This window comes from Lepidochelys kempii, chromosome 13 (genome assembly GCF_965140265.1).
Source record: "Lepidochelys kempii isolate rLepKem1 chromosome 13, rLepKem1.hap2, whole genome shotgun sequence".
In the NCBI taxonomy this organism is placed as follows: Eukaryota; Metazoa; Chordata; order Testudines; family Cheloniidae; genus Lepidochelys; species Lepidochelys kempii.
Window position 1 is genome coordinate 6290598 of NC_133268.1, and position 18344 is coordinate 6308941.

Genomic DNA, 18344 nt, shown 5'->3' on the forward strand with positions numbered 1-18344 from the left:
ACTAAATTTAAGAAACCTGCCACCTGTTCTTAGAGAACTTGCAAAGAGAAAAGGAGGTGAAGCCGGATCAGTAAATTCATTGCCCCGCACTATTTACAGAGCTCTGCTCACATATGATCGTATGCATGTGTGGTACATGCAGAACGGTGGGTCTGTCCGTATATCCTCTGCTTCTGCGTGGGCGCTGGTGCCCATAAGGAGTAGAATCATAGAATCATAGAATCATAGAACATCAGGGTTGGAAGGGACCCCAGAAGGTCATCTAGTCCAACCCCCTGCTCGAAGCAGGACCAATTCCCAGTTAAATCATCCCAGCCAGGGCTTTGTCAAGCCTGACCTTAAAAACCTCTAAGGAAGGAGATTCTACCACCTCCCTAGGTAACGCATTCCAGTGTTTCACCACCCTCTTAGTGAAAAAGTTTTTCCTAATATCCAGTCTAAACCTCCCCCACTGCAACTTGAAGTGCAGGGTGGGTTTTTGCAGCTGCCCAAGTTGGCTGCAAAGGCCGGATCCCAAACCCATTGACGTCAATGGCAAGGCTCCCACTGCCTGCAAAGATTCGGGATCAGAGCCTCTATCGGGCATTGCCTTTTTAAGGTGTGGCCCCACACTCCCGCCCTCCTCCCCCTCCTCCCCAGCAAGCGGTTCCCTGGAGGGGGCTCTTTCACTTGCTCCACGACCTCACGCCTGGGAGAGGCAGCTGCTCTCTCAGCCCGGCTGCTGGCAGAGACGGCGGAGGGGGCTGCCCAGCCCCTGGATGAGGCTGAAGGCAGTTGGACCCGGAGATGGTAGCGGGCAGATAGATCCCAGTGAATCAGCCCCTCTTCTTGGTCTGGTGCTTTCGGCTTCCAGCGGCTGGAGGGACCCGCTGGGCTTGGGGAGGATGGGATGCTGCACCGGGCGCTGTACCTTGATTTTCCTCTGCACTTTACAGCTGGTGAGTAGCCGGTTCTTTCCTCGTGTCTCTTCCTCACGCCGGGACAATCAGCCGGGCTCCTAGCCACCCCAGTGGGGAAGCCCCTTCGCAGCCACACACCCCCACACACCCCTTATCCACCGGGAGGGTGCAGATCCAGGGAAACTTTTACAGACCGCTCCTGCCCGGCTTGATCCGGGAGCCGAATCGACACGAGTTGGCACCGATTCTCTACACCCACAAGTGTGTGTGTGTGTGTGTGGGGGGGGATTGTTGTGTCTGTCTGCGCCCGGATCAACCCTGCTTCTCAAACAGAAGGGGAGCAAGCAACTCATTTTGATTGAGCGACGAGGCACAAACCTAGGAGGGGGAAAGGAGGCGGGGGGGCATCAGGCTCAGAACAAAAGATTCCCGGGATCTAACTCCACTCTCAAACTGCATTGCTAAGAAAATTAGGGATTCCCCGAATTTTGGTAGGTATATTGAAAATTGAAGTCCCACGCAGCTGCTTTCCTAATAATTGTTTATTACAATGATTCATTTTATTACAGAATTGGGTCCCGTTTAACTTTCAGCCTTTCGATTTATATTTTGAAAGGGGTGGGGGAGTCCGGATGTAATCCGGAATTGCCAGTGACTCTTCTTTTCTGGGGTGACTTCATTATTTTATTTGTTTATTTAAAATGGGGGGGCACCTTTAAAAAAAGTCTTTAACTTGTAAGGTCACCCTTCTTTAAAAAAAAAAAAATTAAACCTGATGTTAAAAGTCGAGAATTCTCATAATGATCAGCAGCAACAGCAAAAAGTTGAAAAGTGCTGAAATAATCAAGATATCAAAGAGGCCAAAGGTACTAATATATAAGGTTGCAATGAAAGATTAATTTAATATGCACTTCTTCACTGATTGTATGTGTTCTTGCATATTTGAAACTACTTATTTAAAACATTCTCCTCATTAATTGTACAAATATATATAATCAGAAGCAAACTCCCTTAACGTCTGAAATACTGGTTTTCATACATCATGGCTTTCTGTCACATCTGCATATATGTCAATGCTGAACTGTGATAAACAAAGGTCTGGTTGTTTTATGATTGTCTGTGCATCTAGCTTGTATCTGGAGGTTCCCCATGTCAATTGCTAATAGGCTCCAGGGTTTCTCTTGCCTTAAAAAGGAAATGCCATTCCTTTATTACATTGGGAAGTGCGTTTTTTCGAAATTTGTTTTATTTTGGAGCATAATCTCTAGACCTTGTTGAGGAAAGGAGCCAGTTGATTTTAAACTCCGTAGTAAATTAGTGCCACTGAGTACTCTAGCTAAACCTGTGTTTTGGAATTGTTTACCGTAACCGTAATTTATTTTCCCTGAAGGGACAGTTCTGTGGAGGAAAGAATCTCTCATTTAGCAGAAACTGGAAGTTGCTAGTTTTTAAAACCTAAACCATTGGTCTAAAATTTGTGTGCGGAGAGTGAAGTTTGGGCTATTCATTGTGACTAGCCTAACCAAGAGATATAAGATTTGACTTGTGGATAAATAAAACAAGGAATGAGGTTCTGTTGTTTGAATGAAGCATATTACTAGACACGTTTTATGATGATAATGACAGCAATGAGTATTTAGTCTTTTGGGGTGTGTGTTCTTCCCTGTAATTTTTCACCCATTCTGTACAGAAGAAAGAGACTGTAACCATGTTAACATTTGAATAAATTAGTGTTTGAACACCTAATTGTCTCTTAAATCCAGCAGTGTATCGGCCTGCTTTAAAAAAAACAACGGCTGGTGCTGCTCTTATTTTTGACAAGCGTGGGAGTTTTCTGGTATCCAGGATACTGGAACAAAGAACCCTGAGCATTTTTTTTCCTTAGGACCCTCCTCCTTGCAAAAAAGAAGCAGCTTCTTTGCCCATTCTTAAGCAGGTTTCGATGCCTCTGTCTTGGTGATTGCCCATGGTACTTGCCTTGGTAAATTGGTAGAGATGAAAAATGTGAAGTATGGGGAGGAAATTCCTGAAGCTCTGTCCTGATCATAGAATCATAGAATATCAGGGTTGGAAGGGACCTCACGAGGTCATCTACTCCAACCCCCTGCTCAAAGCAGGATGAGCGTGTGGTCATGAGTTGTTGGCTAAACTCCCAGTAAGTTACTGGGGGAAGCTGTGAGACCTTTTCCTGCTACATTTCCAGCTCTCCTTGTGTGTAAATTGTCACCTCATTTATACAGCAATATAGCTAAGTGAGCTGCAATAGAATGAGATACTGTACGTAATGGAATCAATTAATACAAAAACCAGAAGCGATCAGACCATCATCATTAATAAATTATAAAGATGTGAACTTTCTTTGATCGTTGCATGTCCCTGTTCTATTTCACTTGCTATTTTGATCTCTCTTTATTCTTCCTTTAGTGCTTCCAGACACTGTGCTTCCCACAACAAAAGTCCTGGGGTGAAATCCTGGCTCTACTGAAGTCAATGAGAGTTTTGCCATTGACATCAGTGGGGTAAGAATTTCACCCCTGGTACTTCAAACCTTAATTGAATGCTTTTATACTACTTTGTTTGGAAACTGCATATTCTACTATATATTTCTCTAGTGCAATAACTGACTTTATTGGGAGTTTTTATAAATAATAAATACAAGAAAAGCAAGAGTTCAATTTGCAATGGCTTGTGGAAGTCCTATTACTGCTTATGTGCAAGTAGTTGGATAACTGCCAGTTGTGGATGGAAGTGTTCACAGATCCTGAAATGTTCACAGATTATAGCACAAATGTATGCCTGAAAAAATAAAATATCTTAGTATATTAATCATTGTTCTTTGTTGTTCTCCTGATTAAAAATGTTTGTCAGCCAACTGGATAGCAGAAGCAACAACATGTGAATTAGGTGATCAGCTACACCACATGAATACCAAATAGATCACCAGCAATGCACAGGCTGCAAACTCTTTGTTTAAACTATATAGAGCAAGCTAATGAATATGTTTGAAGAGAATCAGGATTGAGTCTCAGCTGATTCGCTGATCAGAAAGAAGCTACGTTTGTAATGAATAATTTGACTAACTCTAACCTTAAACTGTCGTCCACCTGAAGGTTCCAAATTAAGGTTTTGCTCCTTCATGGCTCTGTGCTGGTGAGCATAGTGAAAGAAAGAGCTCTTCTGGTGCTCGTCTTCCCTGCCACCCCTATGCAAGCAGCAGAGCAAGGTAGCACCACTGGTCATGATCCAGCGTGGCCTTCAGTGGAACCTGAGCACAAGCTTAACAGTAAGCACATGTGTGTTGCTAAATCAGGACCATAATGCATAGAAGAGAATTGTATGAAGTGGGCTCAGCTAACATGCAGCCTGCCCCCCCCATTCCTAAGGGGGAACCCATATTCAGTAGGCTGACGGCTAGCTATTAATACACCTACCCTGTAATACATTTGTGCCCTGGACACAGAGCATAGTTACTCCCACAGCATAGTGCCCCAGACCTGCCAGCAGAAAACCACAAGGCAGTATCTTTGGTCTCCATCACCGTGCCTGTCAAGGGAGGAGTTGGTTCTAGGACTGGCAATCTGTCCTTTTAATTCACACTGTAAGGGCCCAGTAGTGTGAATTAAGGATGGATGGACACAACTGGTTTTATTGTCTTTATATCACTTTAACTCAGAAACTGATGTTACCTGAATGGACTCCCCCTCCTCCCCCCCGCCATGAATCTTTGTGGAAATAAGAATATTAGGGAAAGCTTAAGCAAAACCTAAACAGGTTGTATGTTTTCTCAGTGAGGGAGTGGTACCTGGTCTCCATCCCTGTTAAGTGTGTTAGAGAAATGTGCAGTATAGAAATTAATGATAGAAAAGATTTCTAGTGCAGGATTTCACAATCTATGTGGAATACTGCAGAGTGCATCACTCTGGACCCCCAAAATATTGTGGGATTGGTGGGTCCCAGCAAGAAACCGTGGACAGTTGCTAGGTTCCAGACAGGAAACATTTTAATAACTGGTGATCCAGTCCTTCCTTCCTGCCAGTAAGCAGATTGTTCACAATCGTATATTTCTTAGAGTAATGAGTGATTGTGTGTGCTGAAGGTGCCATCTGAATTTAGTTCAACTAGACCAGGCATGGAAAAATTCCCTCCCTCCCCATAATCCATCCCAATAAATTAAATAATTGTTGTTTAAATTCAGTCCATGGGTTGGGAGTATGGGTACCAAGCATAAACCTGGAGGCAATTTTACAGATACATTTAGAACCCCTTCTTCTCAGAGGCTCTATATGGAAAAAATGACAAACATTTCATATTAACAGTGAGAGAGGAGCCCACTCAGAATTTCTACTCACAGAAACAAACCAAAAGTAACTATATCCATGTATTTATTTCTTCTCTCTGTCTCTCTCTCCCCCTCCCATCCCCTTTTCTGACAATGTCTTTTTAAATGTCTTACAGAAGTGGGTGATCAATTCTGGAAACTATCTGAAATTAGTATAGATCCTTCTCTAGCTACCTTCTCTAATGACTAACATGGCCGTGTCATCTTGATCTAGCAGAAAGTTGATAAACTAAAACACTGGACAATTTTTAAAAGGTACATAGGCCTTTGGGATTGTACAGGGTGTAAATCAGAACAGAATATGGCCAAAAATGAATGAACATATAAAATATGTAAAGTTTATAAAATGTATACACTTCCCACTCCATTTCCTACATTAAAGGTAGCAACAGACCTGGATACTGATTTTAGATCCACCCACTCTCAATCTCCAACAGGGGCAAAATTTGGTTTCACATACGGGTCCCAACTTTGCAGCTGGTTCTTGGCCCCTCTTTATATATTGAACTGAACCAAGCACCCCAAAACTTTGGGGAAGTTCATACCAGGCTGTCAGCTGTAATCCATATGCTTCTTGGGGCAGGAACTATCTCTCTGATGTCCTACAGTCCCAAGCACACTGACTGCACTGAAAAGCAATCAAATATTAGACTCTGCCTGGCCTCTGCATGATTGGGGGTTGGGAGAGGGAGAGGGTATAAGGAGCCTTCACCTGCACTTTGCATAGCCTGGTTAAGAGCCAAGCGGAAGTACATTCCCTGAACTTTTGGAAATGCAGGGATTGCTCCCTCGCTATTCTCTGGGAGTGCCCAGCATGCCAAAGTTGTGTGGGAGGAGGCGGCAGGGACATTCTCACCTTTGCGCTCCCAGACCAGCCCATGGAGCAGAGACGGCACTGCTGGGAGAGTTAGATACATCCCCTGAAGAGGTACTGTATGCTGCCTGAGGCTCCGCCAGGGTGGTATCGTAGAATCATAGACGTGGAGGATTAGAAGGGATGATTTCACACAGTTGCTAATGCTGTGCTGTGCCTAACTGGCAGATTTGAACTCAGAGTAGTTAAAACAAAAGCAGGTGCCCAAATGAGCAGAGCGCCCACTTCTCATCATACTGATCAGAATCATCCCACTGTTACCTTGTGCTCCCCCATCTTTTGATCACCTTCATCTGTTGTCTCTCATCTTATACTTAGATTGTAAATGCTTCAAAGCAGGGGCTCTCTTCTTGTTATGTTTGTACAGCTCCTAGCACAATGGGGCCCTGGTCCCCATCTGTGGTCCTGAAGCACTGCCACAAATTATACAATAAGTATAACATCCCTATTAAACAGAAGGTGTTTCCTGAGTGTGAGTGCCGGACAAAGTAAAGTTAAGGCTGTTGCAATAACGGGCTTGGTGTAAAAATTTTCACTGAAACTGGTCTTTGGTGGAAAACTGATGTTTTGACTAAATGAATGTCACCATGGAAAGTGTCTGCTTTCCATGGACAATTCTGAGTTTTCATCAAAATCCCAAAAACGTTTTGGCTGAAAATGTGTCCAGTTTTGGTTGGTTTGCTTTTTGACAAAAAGGTCAAAATTTTCTGTGGAGAAAAGCACAGTTCTCCAAGCAGTTCTCGTCAGTAATGATTCAGACAGGGCGTTCCACTGCAAAGCGGGAGAGCAGCACAAGGGCAGCATTTCTTGTACAAGATTTGGTATTTCAAAGATGCTTGCATCCAGCGTTCACACTGCTCAGACAATCCAGATTCATACTTTCCATTGTGGCAGTAGATTGACAGCGACTCGCAGGAATCCTGTGCTTTTGTGTTCTCTAAACCAACCCATTCCGAGGTTTCAGACCATGAATGAAATCTGGGAAGGTCCAAAATAAAAACAATTCTCTCCGCCCTTCAACCTCTTTTTCTTAAAGTGTTTTTGCACAAGCTTGGTCTGGTGATCTTCTTGTACATTTTAAATGGATTGGAAACACAAATAATGCACATCAGAAATTCTTCTTTGACTTCTGCTGCTGTGGCTGATGGATGTGATGTTGTGATGTGGTTTCTACTATATTCTGGGGATGTGTGTAATTGGATTGTACTGTTATTTTGCTAACTGAATTTCCTCCCACATAATTAGGGCCCAGCCAAATTCACGGCTGTGAAAAACGCATCACGGACTGTGAAACCTGGTCTCCCCCCGTGAAGTCTGGTCTTTTGTGTGCTCTTACTCTATACTATAGAGATTTCATGGGGGAGACCAGTGTTTCTCAAATTGGGGGTCCTGACCCAAAAGGGAGTTTCAGGGGGGGGTCACAAGGTGATTTTAAGGGGGTCACGGTATTGCGACCCTTACTTCTGTGCTGCCTTTAGAGCTGGGCGGCCGGAGAGCGGCAGCAGTTGGCCGGGCGCCCAGTTCTGAAGGCAGTGCCCCGCCAGCAGCAGCGCAAAAGTAAGGATGGCAAGACCAGACCAGGCCACCCTTACTTCTGCCCTGCTGCTGGCGGTGGCTCTGCTTCCAGAGCTGGGCTCCCGGCCAGCAGCCGTCGCTCTCCAGCTGCCCAGCTCTGAAGGCAGAGCCGTCGCCAGCAGCAGCAGCGCAGAAGTAAGGGTAGCAGTACCGCAAACCCCCCCCCCCAACACACACACAATAACTTTGCAACCCCCCAAAAGCTCCTTTTTTGGGTCAGGACCCCTACAATTACAACACTGTTAAATTTCAGATTTAAATAGCTGAAATCATGAAATTTACGATTTTTAAAAACCTACGACCATGAAATTGACCAAAATGGACCATGAATTTGGTAGGTCCCTACATCACATAATCCAACCAGTCGTGACAGATTTATAACTAAATCAAGAACTTTCATTTGGGACTACATCTATCATGTGATTAAATCCACTGGTGGTATATAGGACGGTTCGCCTTGCTGCACTGAGTGGGAAAAAAAGCCAGAGCTGGCCAAACACAAGAATATCCTCTTCAGACTCAAACAACTTCTCTCTCCTGTTGTTTTCACTCTAGGTGCCTTATCTGATTTCTTTAAATTTTACTTTGCCACTGGGATGAGATCACTGGAGATGCAACTTCATGGGTATTTTCCTATATCACCATATTTCCTGCACTTTTTAGCTGCCCCTTGTTTAGATTTTCCTGTTCATATCACCCCTGTGCTCTACCTTTCATCTCTCCCTTCTCTCCATACATTTGAGCTTTTATGGCACAGCTCTGCCAACGGACCGGGACTTGGCCTTTCTTTGCACTGGGCTTGTTTCTGCCACCCTTACTCACATTGAGAAGTAATTACTTAAACAAATAATCTCATTGACCTCAACAGGGTTACCCCCATGAGTAGTGTGATACTCAGCATAAAGGGCTGCAAAACTGGGTCAGTTATAAGTAACAGATAAAGAGAACCTCACCTCAGGTTTGGCCTATAAATCCATTGAGGTTATTTGGGACCTGGATCCACCCAAAACTCCCCCCCCCCGGCTCCCCGGCTGACTTTCCCCCAGTGGCTCTCATTTTTCCTCCCACCTCTGAGGCCCTGCTGATAAAATCCATCCCACCTCAGGGGTGTCTGGCTGGCAATAGTCACAGCCTTGCCTGGCCACAGCCTGCTGCTCTGCTTCTCACTTGTTTCTTCCAATGGGCCCCTATGCCTCCAGGGCACAGATTTTATAGATTTTGCCTCTTAATCCAGCCTTACTGATGGATTTTATTTATAAACTGCCCTGCCCCCGCCCCCCAAAAGAGAGAGAGAGAGAGAGAGAGAGAGAAATAAAAAGGCAATGCCCTCTCAGTGGTGTGTTAGATGCAAACAGGCTGCGCCTTGCACCTCTCCATTTTCTCATTTGACCTCTTTCCCATGCTCTGTCCAGTTACCCCATATGCTATGCAGTGTTCTTCATAACTCTTGATCTTGATTAACTGCTACATGGGCAGGTGGCCCGTGAATACAACAGCACAAGGTGATCCTGGAGGGGAAAAGAGCGGGTCCCAGTGGCAGCAGATTACCACGCTTCCATTTCTGCTGACAGCATAAGGAAAAGATGAATCCAAATAACAAAGACGAGGGGCCTCTCTAGCTGCATTGGAGAGAGCATTATTATGTAGGTCCGGAATGGTGAAATATGTCTGTGAGGAGTGGAGCAACTCCGATATTGTTCATTCTCTTTCCCACCTCTCCATCCCTGAAATGTATCATACCAACCTTGAGGTGTAGTTCATCTCTACAGATCTGTTCTCTGCTTTGTGGTTTACTTCCTTTTATTTTCCATAAGAACGGACAAGGGTCTGTTGCTATCCCAGGGTTGAACCCCTTTCCTCTGTGCTGTGTCTGGGCGCTGGCTCAGATGGAATTCCCCTGGAAATGGGGCGTTCAGCTCAAGAGAACATCCAGTGTAGCCCAGTGACATCCCACAAGCAGAGCTGAGGTTGTTCCAGTCTGTGTTACATAAGGAGACTAAGTACTTTTTTACTGGGGTGTAAAAGGCAGCATTTCCAAGAACCTGCTGCAGGGGACTGTCAAACAGGAGATCTTGGAAGGATAAAACTAGAGAGCAAAAGGCCTGATTCTCATTTCTGCTACATCAGGGTAAATCTAGAGTAACTCCACTGCAGTAGGGATAGTTTAAGGTGTTGTTCATGACCTGTCAAATCCTAAATGACATGGGACATGCCTATTCCCCACAGATGTACCACCGCAGTTGTGATCAATGAAATTTGTTCTGCCTTCTTATAAAAGAGAAGGTGGGGACAGGGCATTACCTGCCTCAGACTCTGGAACTTGTCCCGCTCACCACATGGTCCAAAATAGTCCGAACAGGACTACTAGTGCTGGTTGAAAATTTTGTGTCTAAATGTTTTTTGATAGAACACTGGGTTATTGACAAAATGAACATTTCCACAGAAATAGAGTGACCATATGTCCTGTTTTGGCTGGGACAGTCCCTTTTTTAAGCCCTGACCCGAACATCCCAACTTTTTGACAAAAACTGGCATTTGTCCCGTTTGCTCTTGCCAACGGATGAGTTGGCAAGAGCAAATGAACAAATGCCCTGTTTATAAAACCAGTTGGGTGCATCCCCCGAGTGGGATGCAGAGGAATGTTGGAGCGGGGTGGCGATGCAAGGTGCCAGGCCGCAGGGCTCAGGGGTCAGCCTCAATCCCAGGTGGCACAGGGTTCAGCCCCAGCCGTGAGTGGCATGGGGCTCAGGGAGGGTCTCTCAGCTCCAGCAGGGGCTCGGGTGCTCAGCCGAGCCCCAGCCGCAGGTGGCACAGGGCTCAGGGATTCAGCCCAAGTCGTGGTTGGGGGGGTGGCTCTGGTGAGCCCTGTGAGGAGTGGTGGTGAGGGGTGGCTTGGGCGAGCCCCGAACGTCCTGTTTTTATTACACAGAAAGTGCCTGCTTTCCTCAAAAATTTTGGATTTTTTCTGTCTGAAACCCAAACAACATTTCTGGTAAAAAAAACCAAAGGTTTGTCAGTATTCAGCAGCGCTTGTCCAAAAGTGGTTGTCAAAACCTGCAATATTTTCCATTTTCTTTTTTTAATGAAAAGTTTAAAAATTTCACTAAAATTTTTGACAAAAATGAAAAATGTTTTGGTGTTTGTCAAAATTTTCCACAAGAAACATCCCCCCCGCTCTTCCACACAGCTCTGTTGCTAACCGTTTGTGCACTCTGCAAACCATTAATCTGACAGGGTTCTGCAAGAAGATTGAGGATATTTTCCTGTGGTGGAGAAAAGAAGGGAGAAATGAGCTGTTTCATTGCTTTGGTTAATCAGTTATCTGTACAGGAGTACTGAATGCTTTTTGGACATTTTTTAATTATTTAAATCTAAAGAAATAAATAAATGAAATCAAAACCAATTCATACAGTATCTCTAGTCTGAAGCATTCACAGGTAATGAATCAGGCCCCCCAAAATCATGGAATTGGCTTAAAAATCATGAGATTTTAAAAATAATGAATTCGGGGTCGGGATTTTTTTGGCCTTCTGGTTCTTGAGCATTTAGTGTTCACATTTTCAAGCTTTTCTTTGCAACCAAGAATCTTATTCTAAAACAAAAAACAGAAACAAAAAAAGCTGAGATTCTCTGTAGATAACATATCTCCCAGAACTGGGGCTTTCTGCAAAACAGCAGATATTGTGAAACCCATGATAAATCCATAAGAGTAGGTAGACTGTTTCTCTGGATTTTCACTGGGACACCTGCGATCAGAATGTGACCCTAAATGTCTATATAAACCAATAGAGAACAGAAATTTTATGTCAATTGCACTCTGAGTTTTACATATTTTAATTTGTCTCTTTAAGGGGGAAATCTAATAACAGAGGACTGTGTCCTCACCTGGTGTAAATCAGCATAACCCCACTGACTTCAGTTATGCTGATTTATACCAGCTCAGGATCTGGCCCAAACTGCTTTTTCCAAGCAGTACTTTTGGCCTCATTTATGAAAGGGCATAATTGCCATTTCCCTGGCGTCTGTGGCTTGCTGTCAGTACAGCTGCTTCGGTGTCAGGATGCTAGACATAAGTATGTTGGTTAGCAGAGAAACTGATGCCCCTGATTTTCATTATGTGGTGAGGACTCAATGCAGAAATAAAGACAGCAGCTTTTTATGATCCCTCTTGTCTATCACCTCCCCTTCTCCCACATGTTGTTTGGGTGAATCCCAGTTGAGTAATTTATGCATCAATTTCACTGCCACCTTTCCTCTGAAATTATGATATGTAAACTGTGGTCTCAAATGCCATCTGCCATGGCTTAATGAAAATATAATGTGGGAATCAATGCACCAGCTTGCCTCTGTCACCTGCTTACAGAAGGCAAACAATTTGCACTGTTGTGCCAGCTTCCTTTGCCACCTCTCAGTGACTGGCCGACTCAGCAGGAAAATGCACCAGCTGTTCTCAGATGCTTCTCAGAGCAGGAGCTTGACTAATAAAGGTTTTTGCTTTCTCCCTCATTTTTTCCCCCTCTAGGAATACATTCTGTCTCCAAATACTTGAAACTCCTTGAAACGTGAACAGTCGTCATTCTTTCTGTGCTGGTGGGGAGAGGATACATGCTCCACCCAGGCCCCGATTTTCTGAAAAATTGGGAGCACAGTTCCGTGGCTAATTTCTGCAGGGAGTGATCCACTGAGACATGCAACAGGACTTGTGCATACAGACACCTGACTTGCATGTATGATCGTGCACCTGGGACAGATCCTCAGCCCTGGTCTACTCCCCTTTGTGCTGTTCCAATAGAACAAAGGAGATCTGGAGATTTCCCAAAGGCTGCTGGGGATTCCCCAATGGCTCGCTTTACACTGCCGGTTCTCCCAGAAACTCCATATAGAGTGTTCTGGGGCATAGGGGTCCAGGAAGGGCTGTGATTTGATACTTCTGGACCACTGAAAGGGTCCAATTCCAGCTGACATAAGCCAAGATCGCCAACAGTGCTGTCAGTTTACCTGTTTCTCTGTGACATGAAAACCTCTCTCACCCCAGTTCCCGAGACAAGTCATTTTGCTTTGGCTTTTACCTGTCCTCTGTCAGATAGTAATGACTTTGGGATGTCGCCCACATGTAGAAGGCCAGATCAGAGCTGGTGCCCTTGCGGTGAGAGGCTTTGTACTCCGTTGACAATCCCATGTGCCAACCAGGCCCCGGCCACACAGATATATGTTGTAAGGATTCAGCGTTACTGAGGAGAGTTTGGTTAAACTTCCCATCAGGAGCAAAACATACTCAGTAAAAAGGGATCTTGGTACTTAAATGAATATTAGTGAATGTACAGTAAGCACACACAGCAAGGGAGATTTCCTCTTATCAGATGTTTCATATGACCCCTGCTTGGGTGATAATGCTGCATCTCCAGTGGGAAACTAGATGCGACTAGATCTCCGGCTGGTCTCCCAGGATCCCACAATAGTTGCTGTGGAGAGCAGAACCTCTTCTAGGATGGCTACACAGCAACTAAACAACCGTGGCTGGCCCGTGCCAGCCAACTTGGGCTCATGGGCCTTGGGCTGTTTCACTGCTGTTCAGCAGGGTGGGCAAACTGTTTGGCCTGAGGGCCACATCGGGGTTGCAAAACTATATGGAGGGCTGGGTAGGGAAGGCTGTGCCTCCCCAAACAGCCTGGCCCCCGCCCCCTATCCGCCCCTTCCCACTTCCCGCTGCCTGACTGCCCCCCTCAGAACCTTTGGCCCATCCAACACCGCCTGCTCCTTGTCCTCTGACCGCCTCCTCCCAGGACCCCCGCCCCTAACTGCCCCCTGAGACCCCACCCCCTATCCAACCACCCCTTCTCCCTGTCCCCTGACTACCCCAACCCCTATCCACACCCCCGCCCCCTGACAGGCCCCCTGGGACTCCCAAGCCTATCCAAGCGCCCCGTTCCCTGTCCTCTGACAGTCCCGACCCCTATACACACCCCTGCCCCCTAACAGGCCCCCTGGGACTCCCATGCCTATCCAGCCCCCACTGTTCCCCGTTCCCTGACCACCCCCCCGAACCTCCGCCCCACCCAACCGCCCCCTGCTTCCTGTCCCCTGACTGCCCCCCAGGACCGCCTGCTCCCCACCCCCTTACCATGCCAGAGCCCAGCCATGCCGCCATGCTGCCTGGCAGGAGCGGCGGGCCAGAGTGCGGGTGTCGCGGCGCACTGAGGCTGCGGGGGAGAGGGAATAGCAGGGGAGAAGCCAGGAGCTAGCCTCCCCAGCTGGGAGCTCAGGGGCTGGGCAGGATGGTCCCGCGGGCCGGATGTGGCCCTTGGGCCATAGTTTGCCCACCTCTGCTGTACAGACTTCCAGGCTTGGAGTGGAATCCAAGCTCTAGGACCCTGCAAAGTGGGAGGGTCCCAGAGCTTGGGGTCCAGCCCAAGTCCAGAAGTCTATACAGCAATGAAACAGCCCCACAGCCGGAGCCCCACGAACCCGAGTTGGTTGGCATGGATCAGCCGGGGTTTTTTCTTTGCTGTGTAGACATACCCTTCAAGGTATAATGCCAGAGCCTTAAAGGTACAGTTCTCCACCACTGCCCTCCCACTGCTAGCTCACCACTAATGACTGCAGAGGCTCACAACACTCACTCACTTTCTTATGTCCCACTACAGTGGCAGGGACAGCAGTTCACAAGGCCCTTGTGTCGAAACGTGGGACTTTCCTGGCCGGACTAGGACCCCTGGCTGCTATGTGTGTGTATTGCTTCCGTGTTTGGAGGGGATGGCTGAGGCACAAACCCAGTCAGTCACTAGCGAGTGCCACAGAGAATCAGCCAACAAATGATTCCAATTGAATGATAAGAGAAAACGAGGTCTTTTCCCCTGTGTCACTGAAGCAGGCTTGAGTAACTAGCCCTTTTCACCTAGAATGGGTTTTCATGCTGCTTCCCTTCACCAGAGCGAATGGATTGGGTGTCATGATGACCCTGTTTCCCTGTGTACTCTTACCAGGCTTCTCTCCTTCAAGAGAAATTCTGTTTGTTGGACGGAGCAGGTGCTCTGCTGCATAAAAGTCTAATCAGTGCTCCCTGTGCTGAGGTCACAGTCTTCTTAGCACTCAGTGGGTTGGATGCTTTAGCACTATTACCCTGGCAATCACTATCCGATCCTCCCTGCAGCTGCGCATTGAGCCCTGTAGATCTCTGTGTCCATTTTCTGCAGTAACTCACCAGTCTACAGTTTGGTCAGTAATTGCTGCTGCTCTGTTAGCAGATATTTTTTCTCAGACTGTTTATCCTGCTGTTGTGGGTTTCTCACACACTCAGAGTCTGAGGAAAGGTGACAGTTTTTTTCTTTTAAACTTACTGTGAGCCAAACAGACCAAAGCCTCTTGCCTTTTAAGATACTCAGGAGTGGGCCTGTATGTGACTTGCAAATATGCATGGCAGCTAATTGCCCGCAACACAGGGCAATGCATGAGCCGGTGGGCCTCAGATCAAAAGCAAGAGTCTGTGGGCTCAGTTTAAAACAGCACAAACTGGGAAATTAGATGTGGGACGTTACATGAGCCCTCAGACTTTCAGAGCTGCCAACGAAATAGCTTAAAACTGAGATGTGTGGCAGCCAAAGAATAGATAGGGTGGTATAAAGCCCTCTGCACTGCTTCAAACTATAAAGACTGCATCTCCCGCCAGCTGACTAATGGTGCTTTGTTTTATTTCTTCGATGACCAAGCCTGTTACAACTGCTGTGAACTATTCTGTTGCTAAATATACAGTTGTGTTATAAATATCTGCAGTCCTATGCACTGGGATCGAATGGATACTTGTGTGAATCATTTAATAAACAACGAATTTCTGAAGAGGCTTATGGTGGCAGCAGGTGAGAGGGTGAGGGAATTTGTCTGCAGATTGCTTAGCCAAAGAATGCTTTCCTGGCATAAGAGGTAACCCCCAGTTTCATTTGTGCTAGATTCTCTCATGAGGGGTGACCACAGCCATGTAAACTGTGCCTCCCAACCTACGTGTCAGGGCAATGCCCTGCAAGTATAAGCCAATCCAGATGGAATTCATTTTTGATGGTCAAATGCTAACTCTATTTTCCTATATAAAAAGAGAGAAAGTCCTGTTCTGGGGGATTTGATAGCTCATGTGGTTGGCAAAGGGATAAGGATTCTTTCCATTCTACAGCAGGTCATCACTTAAACTGTAACCCAGATTAACACTAACCAAAAATTACCACCTGATTGGACTTAGGTGGGGTAGATGAGAAAAGGTGGTGTGTTAGGCCCGGTTGTCCTTCAGGAATTTCACACTAATACAAGCAGCTGAGCAACATGCATGCACCAGCTCAAAGTGGGAGCTCCCTTCAGAGTGTTACTGGATTAAACTGCTCTGGACTAAGAAGTTGATGTAGTTGGCCTCCGTCTAGTTCCGAGCAGACAGACATCTGCACATCAGAAACCCACCTCCACTGTGGCAAGCTTGTTTGGAACAGAGGGAGGCAAAGGCTGGAATAGCTATGGAAACGGCGTGATTGTCTCACCCCTAGAAGTGAGCTTTGCGGGCTAGCGAGGAGTTATGTTGGCAGCGCTCTGTGGAGGAAGTTATTGTAACTCATGCAAAGTGTGGCTTTTTGTCCCCCTTTCATGGCTAGGCCAGTTGTAAAGGGTTTATGAGTTTGCTAAGTCCTTTGAACTAATAGATCTCCTGCTTTTGCTGGCTCCTGGGTTTAGCTCCAGAAGTCCTGGGTTCAATCCCTGCAGATGACCTAATCCAGCTCACCATTAGGTTTGCTCTGCTCTTGCCAGGGGTGAAAGTAACTTAAAGGACTTACTGGTACGCCGGAGTCCTGAGCAGTGAGGCGGGGCTTTAAATCCCCAGGCCCTTAAAATGCCCGGGCCCTTTAAATCAAGATTTAAAGGGGCCTGGGCTCCGGTGCAGTTGCAGTGACTGGGAGCCCTGGGCCCTTTAAATCACCGTCAGAGCCCTATGGTAGCAGTAGCTGCAGCGGCGGCCGGGAACCCTGGGGCTCAGGCAGCGATTTAAAGGGCCTGGGGCTTCCAGCAATGGGGCTCTGAGGGCGATTCAAAGGGCCCGGGGCTCCACTGTGGTAGCGGTGGCCGGGAGCCCCGGGCCCTTTAAATCACCGCCGGAGCCCTGGGGCTCCCAGCTGCCGCCACTACCCCAGGGCTCCGGCAGCGGGTCTCTGGTGGTGATTTAAAGGGACGGGGGCTCCAGCCACTGCAGGGCACCCCGGGCCCTTTAAATCGCTGGCCTGGGGAAGCTGCCCCCTGCCGGTACGGTCGGCTGTGTGGCAGCCCGTACTGGCTTACTTTCACCTCTGGCTGTTGGCCTGTGTTGTGCTTGTTCTGTGGACAGAGAATTTAAGTCTCCAGAGCTGATGTGGTGGCACCTTTTCACAAACCACTACGTTTTAAAAAAAGAGAGAAATTCAGTTCTGCTCTTGAATAAAACATGAGCCATAGAGGAACTGCCAGTTGGTGCGGGAGGAGGAGAAATAGAGGGGACACCATCTCACCCATAAAGTGAATATAAACATGATGTGAAAATTGTAGCGCAGGAGGGGCCTGATTATTGTGGGACACACACGGAAACATAACTGGAAAGTAAGTTGGTTGGAGGCCAAAAAATATATATACAATAAAACACTAGACTAGACTGTAGAGGGGCCACTGGAAATAAAAACAAATTGGGTAGCACTGCAGAAGAGAGAAATTATGCTCATAAGATAAACAATGCTTGAGCGACACTGTATAAATAGTTGCATATAATGGCACTACTGTGTGTCTCAGCATGTCTAATTGGAAGGCTGGACAATATCTGATGGAAACTCTGAGTTGCAAATTTTTCACCTATAATAAGTAAGATTTTTTTCCTTTTTATTCTCCCGCTCCCATCACCCCATTTACCACGGAGTAAAAAACAAATCCCCCTCTACCCTATTTAATTGAGTTGTAGGGATTAGAGCAGAATGGATTTTTCTTATTGCAAACACATCACGGCAGGAACTGCATCATAAGAAGAATGAGTAGCCAAAATGAATGAAGAACTTGCCGCTTGCTCTTATTTTATGTTGAACCAACATTATCAAGGTCTGAAGTCAATGATAGTTTTACCTCAATAATGGCTGCAGTATTTAATCTGGGAAATGAAGACTATATTTTAAAATGTGTAGTTTTGCATCCATGCATTTTTTGGTTTGTGTTAAAGCTGGAATGATGCATCTCCATTGACACCTGTCAAAGGATGCAAAATTGCATCTTTAAAAATCTGGCTTAGAAATGTGTTTTGGTTTGTTTAAATAATGATTTTTAAAAAATTGCATCCTTATCTTGGAAACCCAGCAGCATTGGACTAACATGTGAAGAACAGAAAGTGAAAGTTCTCATTTTGTTATCTAATTTGAATATAATGCAAAGGGGAAATGAACAGCATTCGTAGTGAAAAGTAAATTAATTGTGATTAAGAAAAATGAAACAATTTAAAAAAACAAAGTACTTTTTTAGCTTGATCATTGCCTTTAATAAATTCCACATGAGGCTCTCTTGGTTAGTAACAGTAGTATCTTAGGACTGGTCTGGCTAACAGAATTGATCAGACCTAGTAATGTTACCAAATGCAAAGCGCATATATGTAATATAACCTCCCCAAGGCTGTCAAAAA

General features: G+C 46.0%; 1 protein-coding gene across 2 annotated transcripts in view; it reads left to right on the plus strand.

Annotated features, from left to right (window-relative positions):
- Positions 1–683: 683 nt before the first annotated feature.
- Positions 684–18344, plus strand: part of NKAIN4 (sodium/potassium transporting ATPase interacting 4) — an 82320-nt gene continuing 64659 nt past the window's right edge. For both annotated transcript variants that reach the window (XM_073308701.1, XM_073308702.1), the window contains exon 1: positions 684–938. In XM_073308701.1, the coding sequence (XP_073164802.1) occupies positions 759–938 (180 nt within the window). In that variant the 5' untranslated portion in view covers positions 684–758. The remainder of the gene's footprint in view (positions 939–18344) is intronic.